At 38.4% G+C, this 16,474-nt stretch overlaps 1 protein-coding gene across 3 annotated transcripts in view; it reads left to right on the top strand.

The window, feature by feature from the left end:
• LOC123023749 (F-box only protein 8) overlaps positions 1–16,076 on the top strand; it is a 33,232-nt gene extending 17,156 nt beyond the window's left edge. For all 3 annotated transcript variants that reach the window (XM_044430744.1, XM_044430742.1, XM_044430743.1), the window contains exons 4-6: positions 534–652; positions 6,027–6,223; positions 8,062–16,076. In XM_044430744.1, coding sequence (XP_044286679.1) covers positions 534–652; positions 6,027–6,223; positions 8,062–8,249 — 504 coding nt within the window. In that variant the 3' untranslated portion in view covers positions 8,250–16,076. The remainder of the gene's footprint in view (positions 1–533; positions 653–6,026; positions 6,224–8,061) is intronic.
• The last annotated feature ends 398 nt before the right edge of the window (positions 16,077–16,474 follow it).

Genomic DNA, 16,474 nt, shown 5'->3' with positions numbered 1-16,474 from the left:
AGTAATATTGTATGATACATCCTGGTCTGTGATTCTTCTAAAACATTAACATTTGCAGTAAGTTTTGTGGTGTCAAGACATACATACTACCTAGGCATACATTTGAACATCTAGTAAGTGCAAAGCCATTCATTTGTTTGAATGTGATCTTGCATGCAGCAGAACACAAAAATTGCTGTTTTAAAGTAAAATGAAGGCTAAATAATTTTGGCTAACATTTCCGCAAGTGACCAAGCTAGGAAATTAAATATGTTCCAAAGCAATCTTAAATCTGAAATATTATGTTGTGGTTAAAAAAAGAGGAGGCAAATTTTTTAAGAAGCATGTTTCCTGCTGCTTTAGTGCATATAAAATCTCAGCCATAACTACGGTAACACATGTTTTATTTGCATATGAATTAGATTGAACATATTGAAATGCAGTTCATAAGATAGAATTTCTACATAATTGTTAGAATTTGTTCCATACAAAATGCTCCAGTTGAGCATTAAAAAAGCTAAGCTTACATATATATATAAATATCTTTGTCCCAGGGAGTCAACTACTTCATGTCGAAGGGAATACTGGATGATTCACCAAAGGAAATAGCTAAGTTTATCTTCTGTACAAGAACACTAAATTGGAAGAAACTGAGAATCTATCTTGATGAAAGGTAATTTGATTATAAAATGGGGAACACTGAGTTCTCTCATATAATAGAGTTGTATTTCTTACTAAAACACTGATATCATGAGGTACGAATAATAAAAAACAGCAGTGCACTGATGGCAGAACTGGGGATATTTATTTCTTTTTCGTTTTTAGAGGTTTACCCATAAAAATTATTGAATATTGCAAAAATGTGTTAATAGCTGTCTTGGAATGACAGATATCTAATACTAACTAGTCAAGATAATTTGGTTATCCTGCCCCTCTGTTCTGCATCAGATACCTCAAATTCTGCTCAAGCAAAGAGAGTCTTCACATAACATTTTATATTAACTGCTTTATTTATGTTAAGTTTGAGATAGTGGCCCCTACTTGATGATTCTTTTTTATGGTGTTTAAGCAAGTTCAAATGTATTTAAATATATTTTATCACTATATGGTAGAAATTCCAAATGCATCATCCACAAGCACCCAATTTTAATTTTTTCCTATTTGAATACATATTTATGAATTGGTATGAAATGCATACATCTTTTTAATTATTAACCATAGGCCTCATCAAAAGAGAACCAGATATCCAAATAAATATCCATTTGAAATTGGTGTCTATATGCCACCTGTTCATATATGGAAAGTATTATCCTCTATTTTATTATAAGGATTGAATGTTTATTATTCCACTTTTGTAATAGCAACCTCTTAGCAGGGAATTTATTTCTCCTTTCCTTTGTTATTTTCCATGAAAAGGGAAATAATTTGAAAGAGTGTGCATATCCAGTTAGAGTACAAAGAGTATGTACAACTGTGCCAGTACAAAGGTTGTCTGTGTAATATCTTCTCCAAAAGAAGTAATTATTGCACATTGCCAGAGCATACATTTAAAAGAAGCAGTAGCTGTGCTGCACTGACAGCAATTAGCTGAATTAGACAATCCCTTATTAAAGAGATTGTGCATTGTCCAATAGATGCAAAACAGAACATTTTACTGAATAAGGCATAGCCTAAGATCCATAGACAGTTAGTCTGTGGACAGTCTGTGCTACTATGCAAATGTAGCAATCACTGATTAGGTATATTGTGGTGGTACCCAAAGCAGTTTCTCAAGTTCCCAAATATGCTCATGGATCCTCAGCGAATCCCGGGTATATAGCATTCAGGATTTCTACTAGACAACATCTAGACTGCCATGTGATTGGCAGCTAACAAGGTTAGCTAACAAGGTTAAGATTTTCATCAAGATTATAAGAACAGCCTTAGGGAAAGGCTTTGGGGGGAGGGGGCATTCTTTGAGTGTAGGGAAGAGTGGTGATTGGTGCCACCAAGATATGATAAATCGTTTTGTGATCATTTCCTTTATTTTGCTTATTTTAGTCCCCAGTCAGCTATGAACACATTGAATAATTTAGCCTGCAGTTTACACTGCAGGCTAAAACATGAGTCAGCGGTGTGATGCGGTGGTCAAGAGGGTGAACACCACCCTTGGTTGCATACCCAGAAGTGTGGCTTCTAGATTGAGAGAGGTATTACTACCACTCTATACGACTCTGGTGCTCCTGCAACTGGAGTATTGTGCTCAGTTTTGGGCCCCTCATTACAGAAAGGATATAGCCAGATTAGAGTCAGTGCAGCGTAGGGCCACAAGGTTGGTCGCCAGTTTGTAGGGGATGCCATATGAGGCGAGACTAAGGGAACTTGGTCTCTTCAGCCTGGAGAAGAGGAGACTCAGAGGGGATCTGTTGGTGACATACAGGTATGTGAGGGGATGTCACACGGAGATGGGTAGAGACCTCCCCTGCAGAGAAAGGCAGGACACGCTCCAATGGAGCAAAGCTCAGGGAACCAAGGTTCCATTTAGATGCCAGGAAGCACTTCCTGACAGTTTAGGACCCCAAGGGTATGAAATGGGCTTCCACGGGAGGTCACTGAGGCCCCATTGGAGAGGGTGTTCAAAGATAGGCTGGACATGCACATGGTGGGCATGTTGTGAGCGGAGCTGGCTGGAGCCGGGGGTCAGACTAGATGGCCCAGGAGGCCCCTTCTGACTCACTGTTTCTATGTTTCTATGAAATTCACTGGGTGGCATTAGCAGAGTTAATTACTCTTAGCCTAACTTTCCTTAAAAGGTTGTTATGAGGATAAAATAGGGAGCAATAGGAAGATCATGTGACAGTATTCGATTTCTTGGAGGAAAAAAGGTGCCTATAAATGTAATAAATAATGTAGTATGCTTTGTTTATTGGCCCACTGCCCTTCAAAATCACCTGGCAAATATTTGTGAGTTTAAGATTTGCAAATCTGCACACACTTAACTTGGAAGTAAACCCTTGGAACTTGGTGGGAGAAATGTGCAGAGAATTAGGCTGTACGTCGTTTTGGTAACATTTTGAAAGAACTAGCGTGCTATACAGTCCATTCTTGAGACCTGTTCTTGGAACCTGCAAAGTTTTGGGAAATCCTCCAAGTGTTTAAGAATTTATATGTTTCCATGGTCACTACTGACCACCTAATTCTTAAGTCCAGGAATACTAACAGTTGAACACATGTTACACACTTTCACAAGACAATATATCTCTTTACACAGTTTGCAAAAATTACTTCATGGTTGGAGTAAGCAATTAAGCAATCTGTCTTATATATCCTTTTTTCACCAACTTTCTAGCCTACGTCCAGAATAGCTTTTCATAGAGGCAGAAATTAATTTGGGCCATTTCTTATGTAAGCAGCTCTTGAAAAAACCTGGAGTGACTCTTGAAACAATCCTTGAATATGGAAATGCATAATCAACATGTATTAGCCAATAAAGAAGCAAATTTGCCTCAGACAAATTTATTTCTCTTACATAAATGAGCCATTGCCAAAGAAACTTGGATGATCCCAAAGCATGAGAAATACACAGACACAGTTACAAATTGATCAATTTTCCTGTATGTAAAAGAAAGCCAGAGGAAACAGGGATTGTGACTCATTTGGTTTTCAGTCAGAAAATGACTTTCCCAAGGCACTGCCACCACACTCCTTTATGTAGGACCTGATCCAATGAACAATGTATCAGAAGTTGTCAGCATTTTTCAGAGTCTGAACAGGGAAAGAAAAGCCTCAAACCATACTTTGTTCAACATAATTTGTTCTGAAATTTTGCAACTGATCTTAAAATATTACCTCTCAAAATGTATTCAAGTTGCTTCCAAAACCAAAAAGGCAATGGGAAGGGAATGACTCCTTTTAACCAGTTGATGCAAGGCAGGGGAATCTCAGGCCTGCAAGCCTGATGTGGTCCACAGAATTTCCCTGCATCACCACGCCTGCTTTCTGACATCCTTGGGTGACCATGAACTGTGTATTGATTGTCTGCCCAGACTGCCAACTAATGATCACTCTTCCCCCGCTTATTTCACTTTTTAGAAAAGCCTGTGTTCCTATGACCCCATTCATACTCAAGCCATTTTCTGTCAATCAGCTCTCTCCTCGTTCTGCTCCCATCCCAGATAAATATCCCTTTTTTTTCCTTCAGCAGTGTTTTTCTTCCAAAAGTGCAAAAGGGGGGTTTCAACTGATTATGGTAACTACGCTGTATTAGTGAAGCCACTTGGTCACAGCTAAAGCACTACATTGTTCCCTGTAATTACTGAAAATTGGGCATCCACAAACTTTCTTTCTAGTTTGTTTTCTAGTAAATGTGTATAAAATCACACTGCTCATTGTCACTCATTGTGACTTACTTCTGAGTATATACCTTGGGAGGGGCCTCCCTTTAACTTTGCAGTTATCTTAAATTTGGCAGGCTTTATCCACTCAAAGGCTATCATACATGAAAATTGTATCTAATACTGTCAAAATGTTTTCAGAGTTTTAGCTGTTTGTTGATATTTTTCCCCATTATAATTAATAGGCACATCAGAAGCTTTGCATTTTCATAACAAGGCTTGGCTTTAGACTAAGGCCAATCTGGACTAAAGTGGATACAAATCAGGCTTCTAATCTAACTTTACCTTCGTGTATTCATTTGCTCAAACACAATAATCTGAGCTGGAGGTTTAAGGAATCTTGTCTTACTTTCAGGTATCTTTTTAGGCATATTATGCAGCTTAGCTATTCCAGCAATAGCAACAAAGAATAAGTGTGTAGTATATAGCCATTGAAAGAGCCTGTGATTTAAGATAGAACATGTGTGTGGGTGTGTTTTGATGCTGTATAAATTGCCTTTCAAAATACAATTTTTTCCAATGTGGCATATACAAAATGGTCAAAACTAGTGTTATCATTATACTAAGGTTTACATGGTCCTTTTCCCATCTCTAGCAGGTATTAATGAACTTATATCAGCCTTAAAGACTACTGCACTATATGCATCTTTAACTAGATACAAAAATTGTTGTATATTACATGTTTAGATGTTACTTTGCACATATCAGGTTGTATTGCAACTCTGTGTTGCTTGAATGCATTATTCTTCTGGCCTTCAAATCTGAAATGTGCCATGGAATAAGATGGCACTATATAAATAAATATATTTTTGCCTAGTATAGAAAGGCTTTGTTTTGCTTCATTTGTATGTCTTGACCAATCAGAAGATTGACTATTTTACGCAGTCTACTTGTGATGCATACAGATTTAGAGTGGACTGTATCCAGATTTAAGCACATGCAATGGGGCTGATGAAAGTAGGCTTGCCTGTCTTCTCTAGCTGGCTGAAAATGCTATGCAGAGTCTGGAACCTTGCTCTATGGAACTATGTCTGGTGCAGGGGGCTGAGCATGAAGGGGGGATTTATGGAAGGAGGTTGGGCAAAGAAGATAGCATCTGCCAGTTCCATTTCACTTCCCTACATCTGGCTCCAGCCTGCATGCATTTTTGCCATTCTGTATACGTAAGAAAATAGTTAAATGTATCAGAGTCTTCCTTAATGATACCTCCTCTCAAATCATTATTTCTGAAATTATTTATTAATTTACAGTATTTGCATGCCTCTCTATATTGAAGCAGGTTCCTGAGAAGTGAACAGTACAGAGTAAAATCAAATAAAATAATAAAAACAATATTTTATTTTGTTTTTATTAGGAGGCTGATGGACGGGGACCATAATATTTCAGTACTGTACCAGTCAGGCCTCTAGTACTTTATATACATTAAGTTGCATGGTGAACTGTGTACTATATCTTGAATGTTCTTACTTCATTACATAATTACAAGTTTTTAAAAAATAAAACTAAATGTTTATGGCTGCAATTCTGTGCATACTTACCTATAAATACATCCCAATGAATTGAATGGTTCTGAGTAGATATGCTTAGGGTTTATATGCTTTCAAAAATGTGTGTGCAGTATCAATGTTTTCTTTTTCTCAAGTCTCAAAAGTCTTTTCTTTTTTTTAAATTTAGGAGGGACGTTCTGGATGACCTTGTGACACTACACAACTTCAGAAATCAGTTCTTGCCAAATGCACTAAGAGAGTTTTTCAAACATATCCATGCCCCAGAGGAGCGTGGTGAATATCTTGAGACTCTTATCACAAAATTCTCACACAGGTTTTGTGCGTGTAATCCTGACTTAATGAGAGAGCTTGGCCTTAGCCCAGGTAAGAAGGAGGGGTATCCATTTGATAGATGGCTTGGAGTGCCATGTTGTATTGTAAATTGAGGCCTAACACGGGTTTTCCAAATATTTAAAGTTTGTTTTTAGATCCATTGTGGTTTTTCACAGAGTCTACATATCATAAATATATTCCACTTAGTAATAAAGTTAATGGAGCTTACATCCCAGAGAATGGCTTTAGGATTGATGTGTAAGGCTGCTGCCCAGGATTGGCCTATCATGTGCACAAGTAATTATACAGCAGATAGTAGCAAGAACAAGGCTGTAATTTCTTTTAGATACTTTTGATGTGTATAGGGATTCCAATGAAGATTGATATGTTATGCCTCTTTTTGTCTGCTGTAGTTGTTCCTTCTTTGACTCTAAAGCAATGATCCAGATATCACCATACTACCTCTTTCAGAGGTGAGATTGGCTATTACACGGAAGAGAGGGGTTCTTTGTAATGATGCTCCAGCTGGGGAAAGTCCTACACAGTTGCTTGGAGCCAAGTACCGGGCAAAAATGTTTTTATTCATGCAGGCATCTTAAATCTTCTTTGCTATCTCCAGTTATTTACACTCTCTGACTTTTCATTGCACTTTGCTGCAATTGCCGTCTGTTTCTTATGGATTGTTGTTTTACTACTTGTTTCTGATTTTTGTGAACTACCTTGAAATCACTGATGAATAGTGGTGGGTAAATATATTAAGTACATAAATGTAAGCCTCAAGACCATTCCCTTTAAACTGGGCTAGGAAATCTCAGATCTATTCCTTCTGGGGGCCCTATCTGACTCTCCTAGATTTTCCAAATGGCCCTACTCCATTTCTCTGGCCCCTCTCCTTTTTCTCCAGTCATTAATTGTCCTCAGATTTTTGGTGATTTCCCCATTCTGCACATTTTTTCCAATTCTAAAAGGAAGAAATGCATCTCCTGATAGCAGTAAGAGCTGCAAGCTATAATATTCCAGGTGTGTGTGCAATTTTGTCCACACCTCCTTTTGATCCCCCCACCCAGCATTGGAATGTGTCCTCTGAAACTGAAAGTTGCTTCAAAGCTGACTTCAGCCCTTGGGTCTCAGAGGTTTGCCATCCCTGCCGTCAGCACTCTTAAACAGTGTAGAGAGTATTTATGGTACAGAGTGACCAGCAGTATTTTATGAATTTGTTTTTTTGCATTTATATCTTGACTTAAAGCAGCTCATATGATACTCCCTCTTCTCCATTTTATCTTCACAACATTATTGTGAGGCAGGTAAAAGCTAGAGCTCATGCCTGGCCAAATGCCACCCAGTGTGCCTTATGGTTGAGTAGGGATCTGAAGATGGTTCCCTGCAGCTCTACTCCAACACTGATCACTACCCCACACTGATGGTCTGAGGTGCTGTTAAGACAAATGAAGGTTATCTGTTTAAAGCAGATGCTGTCTTGTAGTTCCAAGTCACCTCAGAGATACAGATTGATCAGTGTCTCTTCTAGTACTTTGCCTTTTGCAGGCAGGAGAAGCTAGATCTCTCAGCATCCATTGGCTAAAAACAGAATGTCGATGTACAGAAACAGTATACTTTTTTGATAACCAGGTACGGGGGTAAAGAAAGGATGGCTGTCTCCATCACATCTGCTTCTTTAATTCCCAAAGATCTCTCACGGTGCTTGGATGGATTTCCAGCCTGTTCCAACAGAACAGTTCTTGGGTTCTATGTTTTCTGTCTTTGTGTAAGTCAATTGATATGTAGAGCCATGCCCTAAAGAATCAAAAATCTTTTTGTTTAAAAAGTTGCCTAACTTTCTTAAATTGTAGTCTGTTTTATTGAAGCCTCTCTCTTTTTCTTTTTCTTAGATGCTGTCTATGTACTATGCTACTCTTTGATCCTGCTTTCCATTGATCTTACTAGCCCTCATGTGAAGAATAAAATGTCAAAGAGAGAGTTTATCAGAAATACACGTCGTGCTGCGCAGAACATTAGTGAAGATTTTGTTGGTCACCTTTATGACAATATCTACCTTATAGGCCATGTGGCTGCCTAAAAGCACAATTTGTTAGGGCTTAGAATTTATTGTTTGAAAAGAAATTAGTTACCCAAGGAGGTGTCTTCATTTGTAGATATGGGGGTTATATTAGTGCTGGTCATTCTAACCTCTTTCTGCAATCAAAACACATGCAAATGCAATTTACCATGGAACTGAATTTTTTTTCCAGATTTTTTTAAAAATTTGCTTACAGTTTGCACAAAACTTTGCCATTAGTCTGACACATTATCATTTATGAATGTTACATGGACATTATGATTTTAAACTGACAAGATGGTGGACTTGTGCAGTAGATTTGCTTGAAAACTTTAACCAGTTCATTTTTTAAAAATGCCAAGTAATGTGTACATATTTAACAAAAGAGATTTATAACCATAATTATTTTATTGTAAAATATTTTAACTAAAGTTTTTTCCTGTTTCTCTCTACTAGGCGATATCTCTTGTATTTTTTTTCTTTACATTGTGAGGGTGCTTCTTCCTGTCCATGTTGCTGTTTTGATAAGAGAATCTGGTGGGTACACTCTATAAAAGTATTATTCCAAGAGAAAATAATTCTAAGCTACCATGTACAAACAGTAGCTTGGAAGAGAAGGAGTCTGGTGGTCTTTGTTCCTCAGTGTTTAGTGCCTAGAGCAAATTTCTCCAACTGGGACTCAACAGGGGTGAGTAACTGTTGACTAAATTGCTGCTGCTGACTAAAAATAAAAATACTTTCCATGGCTGGCTGGGGGACTGCTTGGACTTGTAAGACTTTCTTCTGTCTAAATAGGATTGTGTCTCAAGTCTGTCTCCTCCTTGGGATCTTCCAGGAGTGTATAAGAGATGCAGATCATTCTTCCTTTCTCAGTATTACATATCTCAGACATTTCTATAATTTGTGTCACATCAGCAATGAGAACTGCCTCAGCTGTAGTTCAGCAGTAGCAATGCCAGCAGTGATTTGAATGAGTACAGCTGAACCACAGTCCTTAACAAGAGAAAATACCTTGCTTATCATCAGTTATAGCTGCTGTGTCCATTTATCCACAGAATTTTACACACTAGAGAGGGGAGGGCTATATATGTCTACAGAATTTCAAGAATGGAGGCCGGGGGTCCCAACTAACATAATGAAATGCCAAGGAGGATGGCATTCTTCTACTGCTAGTGGTAATAACAGATGGAATTTTAGCGATCTTGCTTGCCTAACATGAACCAGCTGGTATCTTCTACATAAGTATGGGGTATCTTCTACATAAGTATGGAAGATAGATCTGTCCTCCTCTGTATTTGGTCGGTCTGTGCCAGGGACTACTTTGATTTTGGGAAAGAATATACTTTCTCATACAAAGTTTGCAGAAATACACAAAATATTTGTGTACCAGAGGGTGCCCTCTTGCCATACTGAAAACAAACATAACTAAAACTAACTAGTTTGCATATAGCACATGCTGTATTGTAGTTGGATCACAATGATGGAAGAACTTGAAGCCTTATCCAAGGCCTTAAAGTATCTGTCTACAGAAAATCCTTGCAACTAGAAGCAAGCAAGACGGACAGGCAGACAAGGCAGGCAGGCGGACACAGAATTTGAAGTTCAATTCCATCTGTTCAATCTAGTGTATGTATGGATATGGGGGGGGGGAGAGTAACAGTTGGGTAAAACTACTACTCCTGATTCCATGCATCATTTGCAAAACAGATTGACCCCATCTTGTATTTTAGTAAAAATAGAGACATGACTTGAAGTGGATGGGGCTAGGAAATTTCTTACAGCTTCAAATAATGAATTTATAGAAAACATACTGACTGGGTTCACACATCACAACAAGTAACCCTGAATGGTTACCGTGGTTAATCTCGATAAGCTTGACAGACAATCAAGCTCTTCCCTTTCACCATTTCCTTTCTTCTCTGTCCTCCAGGCAGTATCCCAGGAGGCACTCCTGGAAGGAATGAGTGTCCTCTCTCTGACAGCATTGCTCATGAGCCCAAGCATTCACATGGCTGTCAGGCAATCTCTTGCACAACCAGGGCTCATGATCTGAAGCACAATAGAGAGACAAGGGAGCTGATCAGGGACCTTTACCTGCAACTCCAGAGGAGACTGCTAGATGCCTGGGATGCCTGATCAACATTCAGGCAAAAGGGATGGGGGGAAAATCTGCCAGTTCTTCCGTTGGAACCAGTTGTGTTTTCTGGGTTCAGATGGCATAATAAGGCAGAATGATACCGAGAAACCGTATTTCTGTTCATGGTTTATGAAAACTAAATGCACCACGGCTGAAAGTTCTTCATTAAAAATTGGGAATAATGTTTGAAAGATAAATTTAGAATGCCATTTGAAGTAATGGAGTACTGGCAGTGCTTGATAATGCTATTTAATTAATGCATCATTGATTTTTCCCAGTTAGTAATTATGCTTCATGCTTCTTTTAAAACCTAATCCTTTTGGGCAAAAAGTTTAAAACTGGTATTACTTATTAGCCAATATAATTGCACTGCCAAACCATATGGAAGAAGCTGAAATTATGTTGTGATTTTTGACTGGTTTGTTTGTTTTTTCAGTACAGATTTGCTTCCTAATGAAGATTTAGCATACAGATTGGAGAATATGCATGTTGTCCCCCCCGCTTGCCTTTCTTTTTTGATCATGGTTATTTAAAAAAATATCTTACCCAAAAAGCTTTAGTCAGTTATCAGCTTTTCTATTTTTAATTGGTTGTGGAAACTCATGTTCCCTGATCTCCAAAGCTTTATTAAGAATGACCAAAGAAAATACTTGAAAGATTTCCTGCTACACCCACATGCATGTTTTAGTGTCCTTTTCATTTCGAGTAATAAGACATGCAAATTTGTTCTATTATGTTTTGATATGGGTAAAACTCACCATCACTTGAACAGACTTCTACTCACATGGAAGGAACTTTTCCATCTTCTCCTCTCCACTGCCTTCACCCCCAAAATCTATCTGCCAGACTTTTGGAAGAAATGTAGAGGGTGCATGGTGGGTTGGAGGGAAGGGGAAATCACTTTCATTTTCCACTGCTGTAAGCCAGTCCAGTGGCAGCAAAGTTAATTGATTACACAGGCCTATGTTGATGCAGAAGTTTATCTGTTCAGTTGAATGGGACTTTTCAATAATTGCGTTTAGGATTATGGCCCTATTATTAGGTTATTATCAAGATGTTGAAAATAGGTTAGTAATAGTACAGGGATGTGTTTTAACTACTTGAGAAGTTTTGAATATGTCATTTGTCAAAAGTTCATCTGCAAAGCACTCCTGGAATAAAGCAAAGATGCAAAATCAAGTTTAAGGAAATCCTCTAATGCACTCAATCCTTAAATCATCTATTCTTAAAAAAGAGTTGTACCAAGGAGAAATGTACCATCCGTTGATTGTGCAACTATGAGCTATCAGGCATCTCTGGTCATAAAAATAGTAAAGAAAGCAAAAGTAGGCATATTGCCTATAGGAACAGTTCTAAAATCCATGTCAATGCAATAGCTTTTCTAAATTAACCAAAAACTCACAAATATTGTGCAAGTAAATATGTTACAGTAATGCACTAGGATTTATACCAGTTCTCCTGGAGGAGCATGCTGGATGAGGATGATGGGAATTATATTCCAACACACCCAGAAGGCACCAGAGTAGACACAGCTGCATGGGGGATTAGACCTGGGCAGGCTTTGAGGTGCCAATTTTAAATATGTAAAGCCCTTGGAAATCCACAAAAGTTTTATCTAAAAATAAACAACTGTCCTCTCTATGCATATCTATCTAACCATTGTGACCTAAAAGAAAAAATGAACCCGTTCTCACATTTTCCTAAAGCTTCCATTCTTACCAAAAGGCTCTCTGTAAATCTTCCCTAAAAACTTTGGATTCTTCATGCTTCCTTTAACATCATTTCCACTCATATATTCCTTCACAGTATTTAACAGAAACCTATTTAAATGAATTCAAGGTTTCCCATTAACCATATATATTGGAAGTGCAAATGGTAAAGCACATACAGTATGTGCATGCAACTGTGATGCCCCTTCATGCTAGAATTTCAGCAAAGTTTGAATCGGGGCGTTTTCTGAAAAATGGAGCCTCTGCCTGAAGGCTGACAGCAGACTTCCCCAACCTGGCAGCCTCAGATGTGTTAGAATACTATCCCCACCATCCACTGGCAGCATTTGGAGGCTGCCAGGTTGGAGAGGTCTGGTTTACAGCTTGGATTAAGCAAGCATGAGAACCTTTTGGAAACAAGAGTATAGTGTTTTCAAATCATGCACTTTTGTAAACCATCCAGAGAGCTTTGGTTATAGGAGGTGCAGAAATGCAACAAAATTGTTGTTTTAAAAATCACTGTTGATTTTATTTTGTCAGTCTTATTTTACTTATTCAAAACCCCTTTCTATCTAAATGTGCATAGAATTGCACCCTAAATGAATAAAAATCTGCAGAAATGGAGGAAAGTTCCTGCTGTGCCTGAAAATCAGACCCATCATCAGCTAAGGTTAGAAATAACATTTCTTTCCTCTGCATGTCCATCTCAAATACGTTAGTTTGGAAAGCTACAAGGCTAGGATATCAGATCTTTTTTTCTTTTCCAAAGGCATTTTCATTTGTAAAACTTTGCCTTCTCCTTGGCAGCATTGGAGAGGAATGTTGGATTTAATTTAAAATGATTAATGAGATTTTGTCAGACTCCTGCCCTCTACCGCCACTGCAGTATGTCAGCACAACAACCTGGGAAACTCGGACGCCACTCTGTCGCCCCAAACAGCTTTCCAGGAAAAAATAAAGCCGAATAGCCAGCACCAGGTACTTGTCAATGGTATTGTCTTTTGCCTGCTGACAGTTAAATGCTAGGTTAAGATATTTGCATGTTCAGAACAGGGAAACCTACATTAGTTACTTAAGCAGATCTTTATTTAACTCTGGAGATCAATATGCAATAACAGTCTATATGATGGTAGAATTAAATTACATCTAATTCACTTTCCCTCCCTCAAGCAAACTTATGAAAGCTTATGTTGTATGTTGGAATAAATACGACTCTGCTCACAGAAGTTGATAAATTAAAAGACAGAGGCATAGAACCTCTTGTTGGGGCACATTTCATACAGATTTTCTGCAAGTGAACTGTGAATGTGTGATTTTTACCTTAGGAATATGTGATTTTTATCTGCAGTATGAATCTGAGTCTTAGACCTTGCAGATGGTCTCTTATACAGCATCATACTGAGTGTGATGCCCTGATCAACAGGACTGTGGAAGCAGTGGAAAATACTACAGACAAAAGCCTTAGGCTTTCTCAGATTAAGCCCCACTGAACTCAACTGGACTTTTGAGTAGAAATACATAGGATGTCATCAACAAAGTGGCTGTCTACATACATATTATTTAACAATGTGTTTAAAATAGTTGCAGGAGGACATTTAGAATTTTCAGTTTTCAGTTCAAAAAGAGTTGTATCTTTAAGAGCTTTTATTTGCTGATAAATAAGCAGCTACATTTGTGTCCAATTATTCAGTAAGAATTCACCCTGCACCTGGCTTACACAACCCACTCATTCAGTCCAAGTGAGGGAGGATCTAAAATACAAAGGAAAGGATTTTATTGCAACATTCAGTTGCATTTCAGTTAAAATATGTGTAAGCATTAAATAATGTAAACCATATTTCCCTACTTGTATTTATGATGCTGGTACTTTTTGATGAGGATAGGTTTTAACCATTACTTATACAATCTACTGTCTGTGTTACTGTGCAAACTCAGTTCTCTAGTTAGCAACTTCAGTGTTTGCAGTTGGAATCCAAGCACATACACAGCAAAGTCCATTGGATTTTTCATTTTTGAAATTGTGTGTGGCTACAGCAATGCTGTTATCTATAGAAAATCCACTTCCTCTGCATAATACACCCTAGATAATTTTTGAGCTTTCACCACCACAGTAAGGTCATTGTGATGATGCTTACATGCAATATTTCACCTATAGCCTATAGGTGCTTCTAGATCAGAATCTAAAGCTTCTTGATCAGAATCCTGCCCCGAGTAAAGAATATATAATAAAGGTCCCCATTTGATTATTTCATCCTGACACTCACAAGAGCCTGGTGTTGCAGGACCTCCTGGGTTACATTAAATTACCCTCATCCAATTTGAAACAGCCTTCTTCTATAATGGTAACTAGAGCTGCACAAATGCCACTGGAACAAAAAAATACTGTGTGTTCCTTTTTTCAACAGTAATATTGATGAATATATGTGCAAATTACTCTGAGCTGAAAAGAGACATAACTATAGAAACAGCAAATTTGATGCCTAAGCTAAATCCATGTTCAAACACAAATGCAATCACTGGCCTCAGGCAACACTCTCTGGATGCATTTTTGTTGCCTTTCATCTGCAGTTTGTTCCCACTGTTCAAGGACTAATCTTCATGTCCTTTTTGTTTGCTTGTTTCTGTGTTCGGTAATATAAATACATTAAAGCACCAGTTCTTGCTCTCCCCACAACACACATGCCTGTCGATATAGCTTGAATTTGTGCTAGGGTGGCCATTTACACAGGACACCCCTCTGCATGAAGGAATCCTCTGTCTGAAGGGCTATTCTAATCTTCCAATTTAAAGGTTGCTACCCTTTGTCAGCACCTGAACAGCAGAGTGAACAGGCAGGCACGCATGTCACCTGGTCTCAGGTTTCCACACTATTATGAGGTGTACTCTAAATTATAATAGCTCTTTCTAAATTACTCCAACCTTTAACATGTGCAGTTTTATGCAAATGATCCCCTTTTAATGATGCATTTGCTCTTTTTTGGTTATTCAGAATTTCCCCACCTGTGCAATCAAATTGTCATACACATACCATCACATTTTTATGTAATGAAAAATGAAGAGAAAGACCTAGGAAATAATGGAGGGACAGTGATGAATGAAATCCTTCTAAATTTAACCAAGTATGGTAGAGTGAGGAATTATTTTTTTCTTCTTCTGCTGTGTTGACAATCCTGAACATGCTGCAACTTGCATTAGGAATAAAACTTGCATTCAGGCTATAGAAAGGTGTGTTGTTCCCTGCCCCCAACATGCAATCTATGGGTTTGGTACCATGAGGGGGGTGAATAAGCTGCCCTCGTGTTGTAAGTCGTGTTGTAAGCCGCCCCGAGGTTTCAGCAAGGGGCGGCATAGAAATGTTATAATAATAATAATAATAATAATAATAATAATAATAATAATAATAATAATAGTAGTGGAACTCCAACCTGTTGTCCCTCTCCTGCTTTAGTCCCAGTCAGGCCAACACTAACAATTTGCTGGAGTTCCATGTTGACTGGGAGGAAGAGAAGCCCGACCTTCTGTTTAAGGGGGCAAGGTGAGGAGAAGAGGCCCTGGGTCCCAGATGGAATCCTTTGAGGGTCACACACAGCCTGCAGCCTAGAGGTTCCCCCATACCTGTGATAAGATAAATCAATGGGTGCAACACGTTTGGCAACAGCAAATGGATGTGAGAGCATGCATTCCTAGGGAAGAAAATTCAAGCCAGGCAGATTGCAAGTGTGCCCATCTGTCATTATGTTTGGAGCTTTTTCCTTCCACCTTTCATTTTTCACCTCTACTGTCCTTATGAAAATAAACTATTTTCATGACTACCAAGTTGCTGTGTTCCTTCCAACTTCCTCCCTGAAGCTGTACTAACCTCCAGCTGGCTGTGTTTCAGGCTTTGAAGGTACTGGATCTTAAAAGCAAATATATACATTTTTAATATGAGCAAGCACTATATTTGGTTTGACTTGTGAAACAATGCTTTCTTTAGAGCAGCATTAAATGTGTATTTCTGATGCTCTCTGTTTAAGTTGTATAAATGTCTGTGTGTGGTAGAGGTGGAGGGGATTGTCAATCCAATCTCACAGAATTTGATCTCATTGAGAAGTTTAAATTTAGAGGCCCAAATTCTGTGAAAGTCATGCCAAAGACCCATTGAATTAAACTAATTCTGACTACCAATTTCAAAGGGATTTTAGCATTTGGGTCAGAATCAAATATAGGCTTGATTCTTCTCTTGATTCCAGCACCTTGATATTAAATAGGGAGTGATCCCATGGCCCCTAGATAGTGTTTGAGAGGCCATAAGATACTGGGGATTCTCCTCTCTGAGGCTGGAGGCCACACTCCAACACTGGAAGGAGGAGTTGGAGATTTAACCTCCCCTCCCCATGTCTATAGAAACCAAGGTGCAA

The sequence above is a fragment of the Varanus komodoensis genome, unplaced genomic scaffold (assembly GCF_004798865.1).
Source record: "Varanus komodoensis strain SLA01 unplaced genomic scaffold, ASM479886v1 scaffold21, whole genome shotgun sequence".
Taxonomy (NCBI): Eukaryota; Metazoa; Chordata; class Lepidosauria; order Squamata; family Varanidae; genus Varanus; species Varanus komodoensis.
Note: the sequence above shows the minus strand (reverse complement) of the source record. Positions and strands in the feature narration are given on the sequence as shown.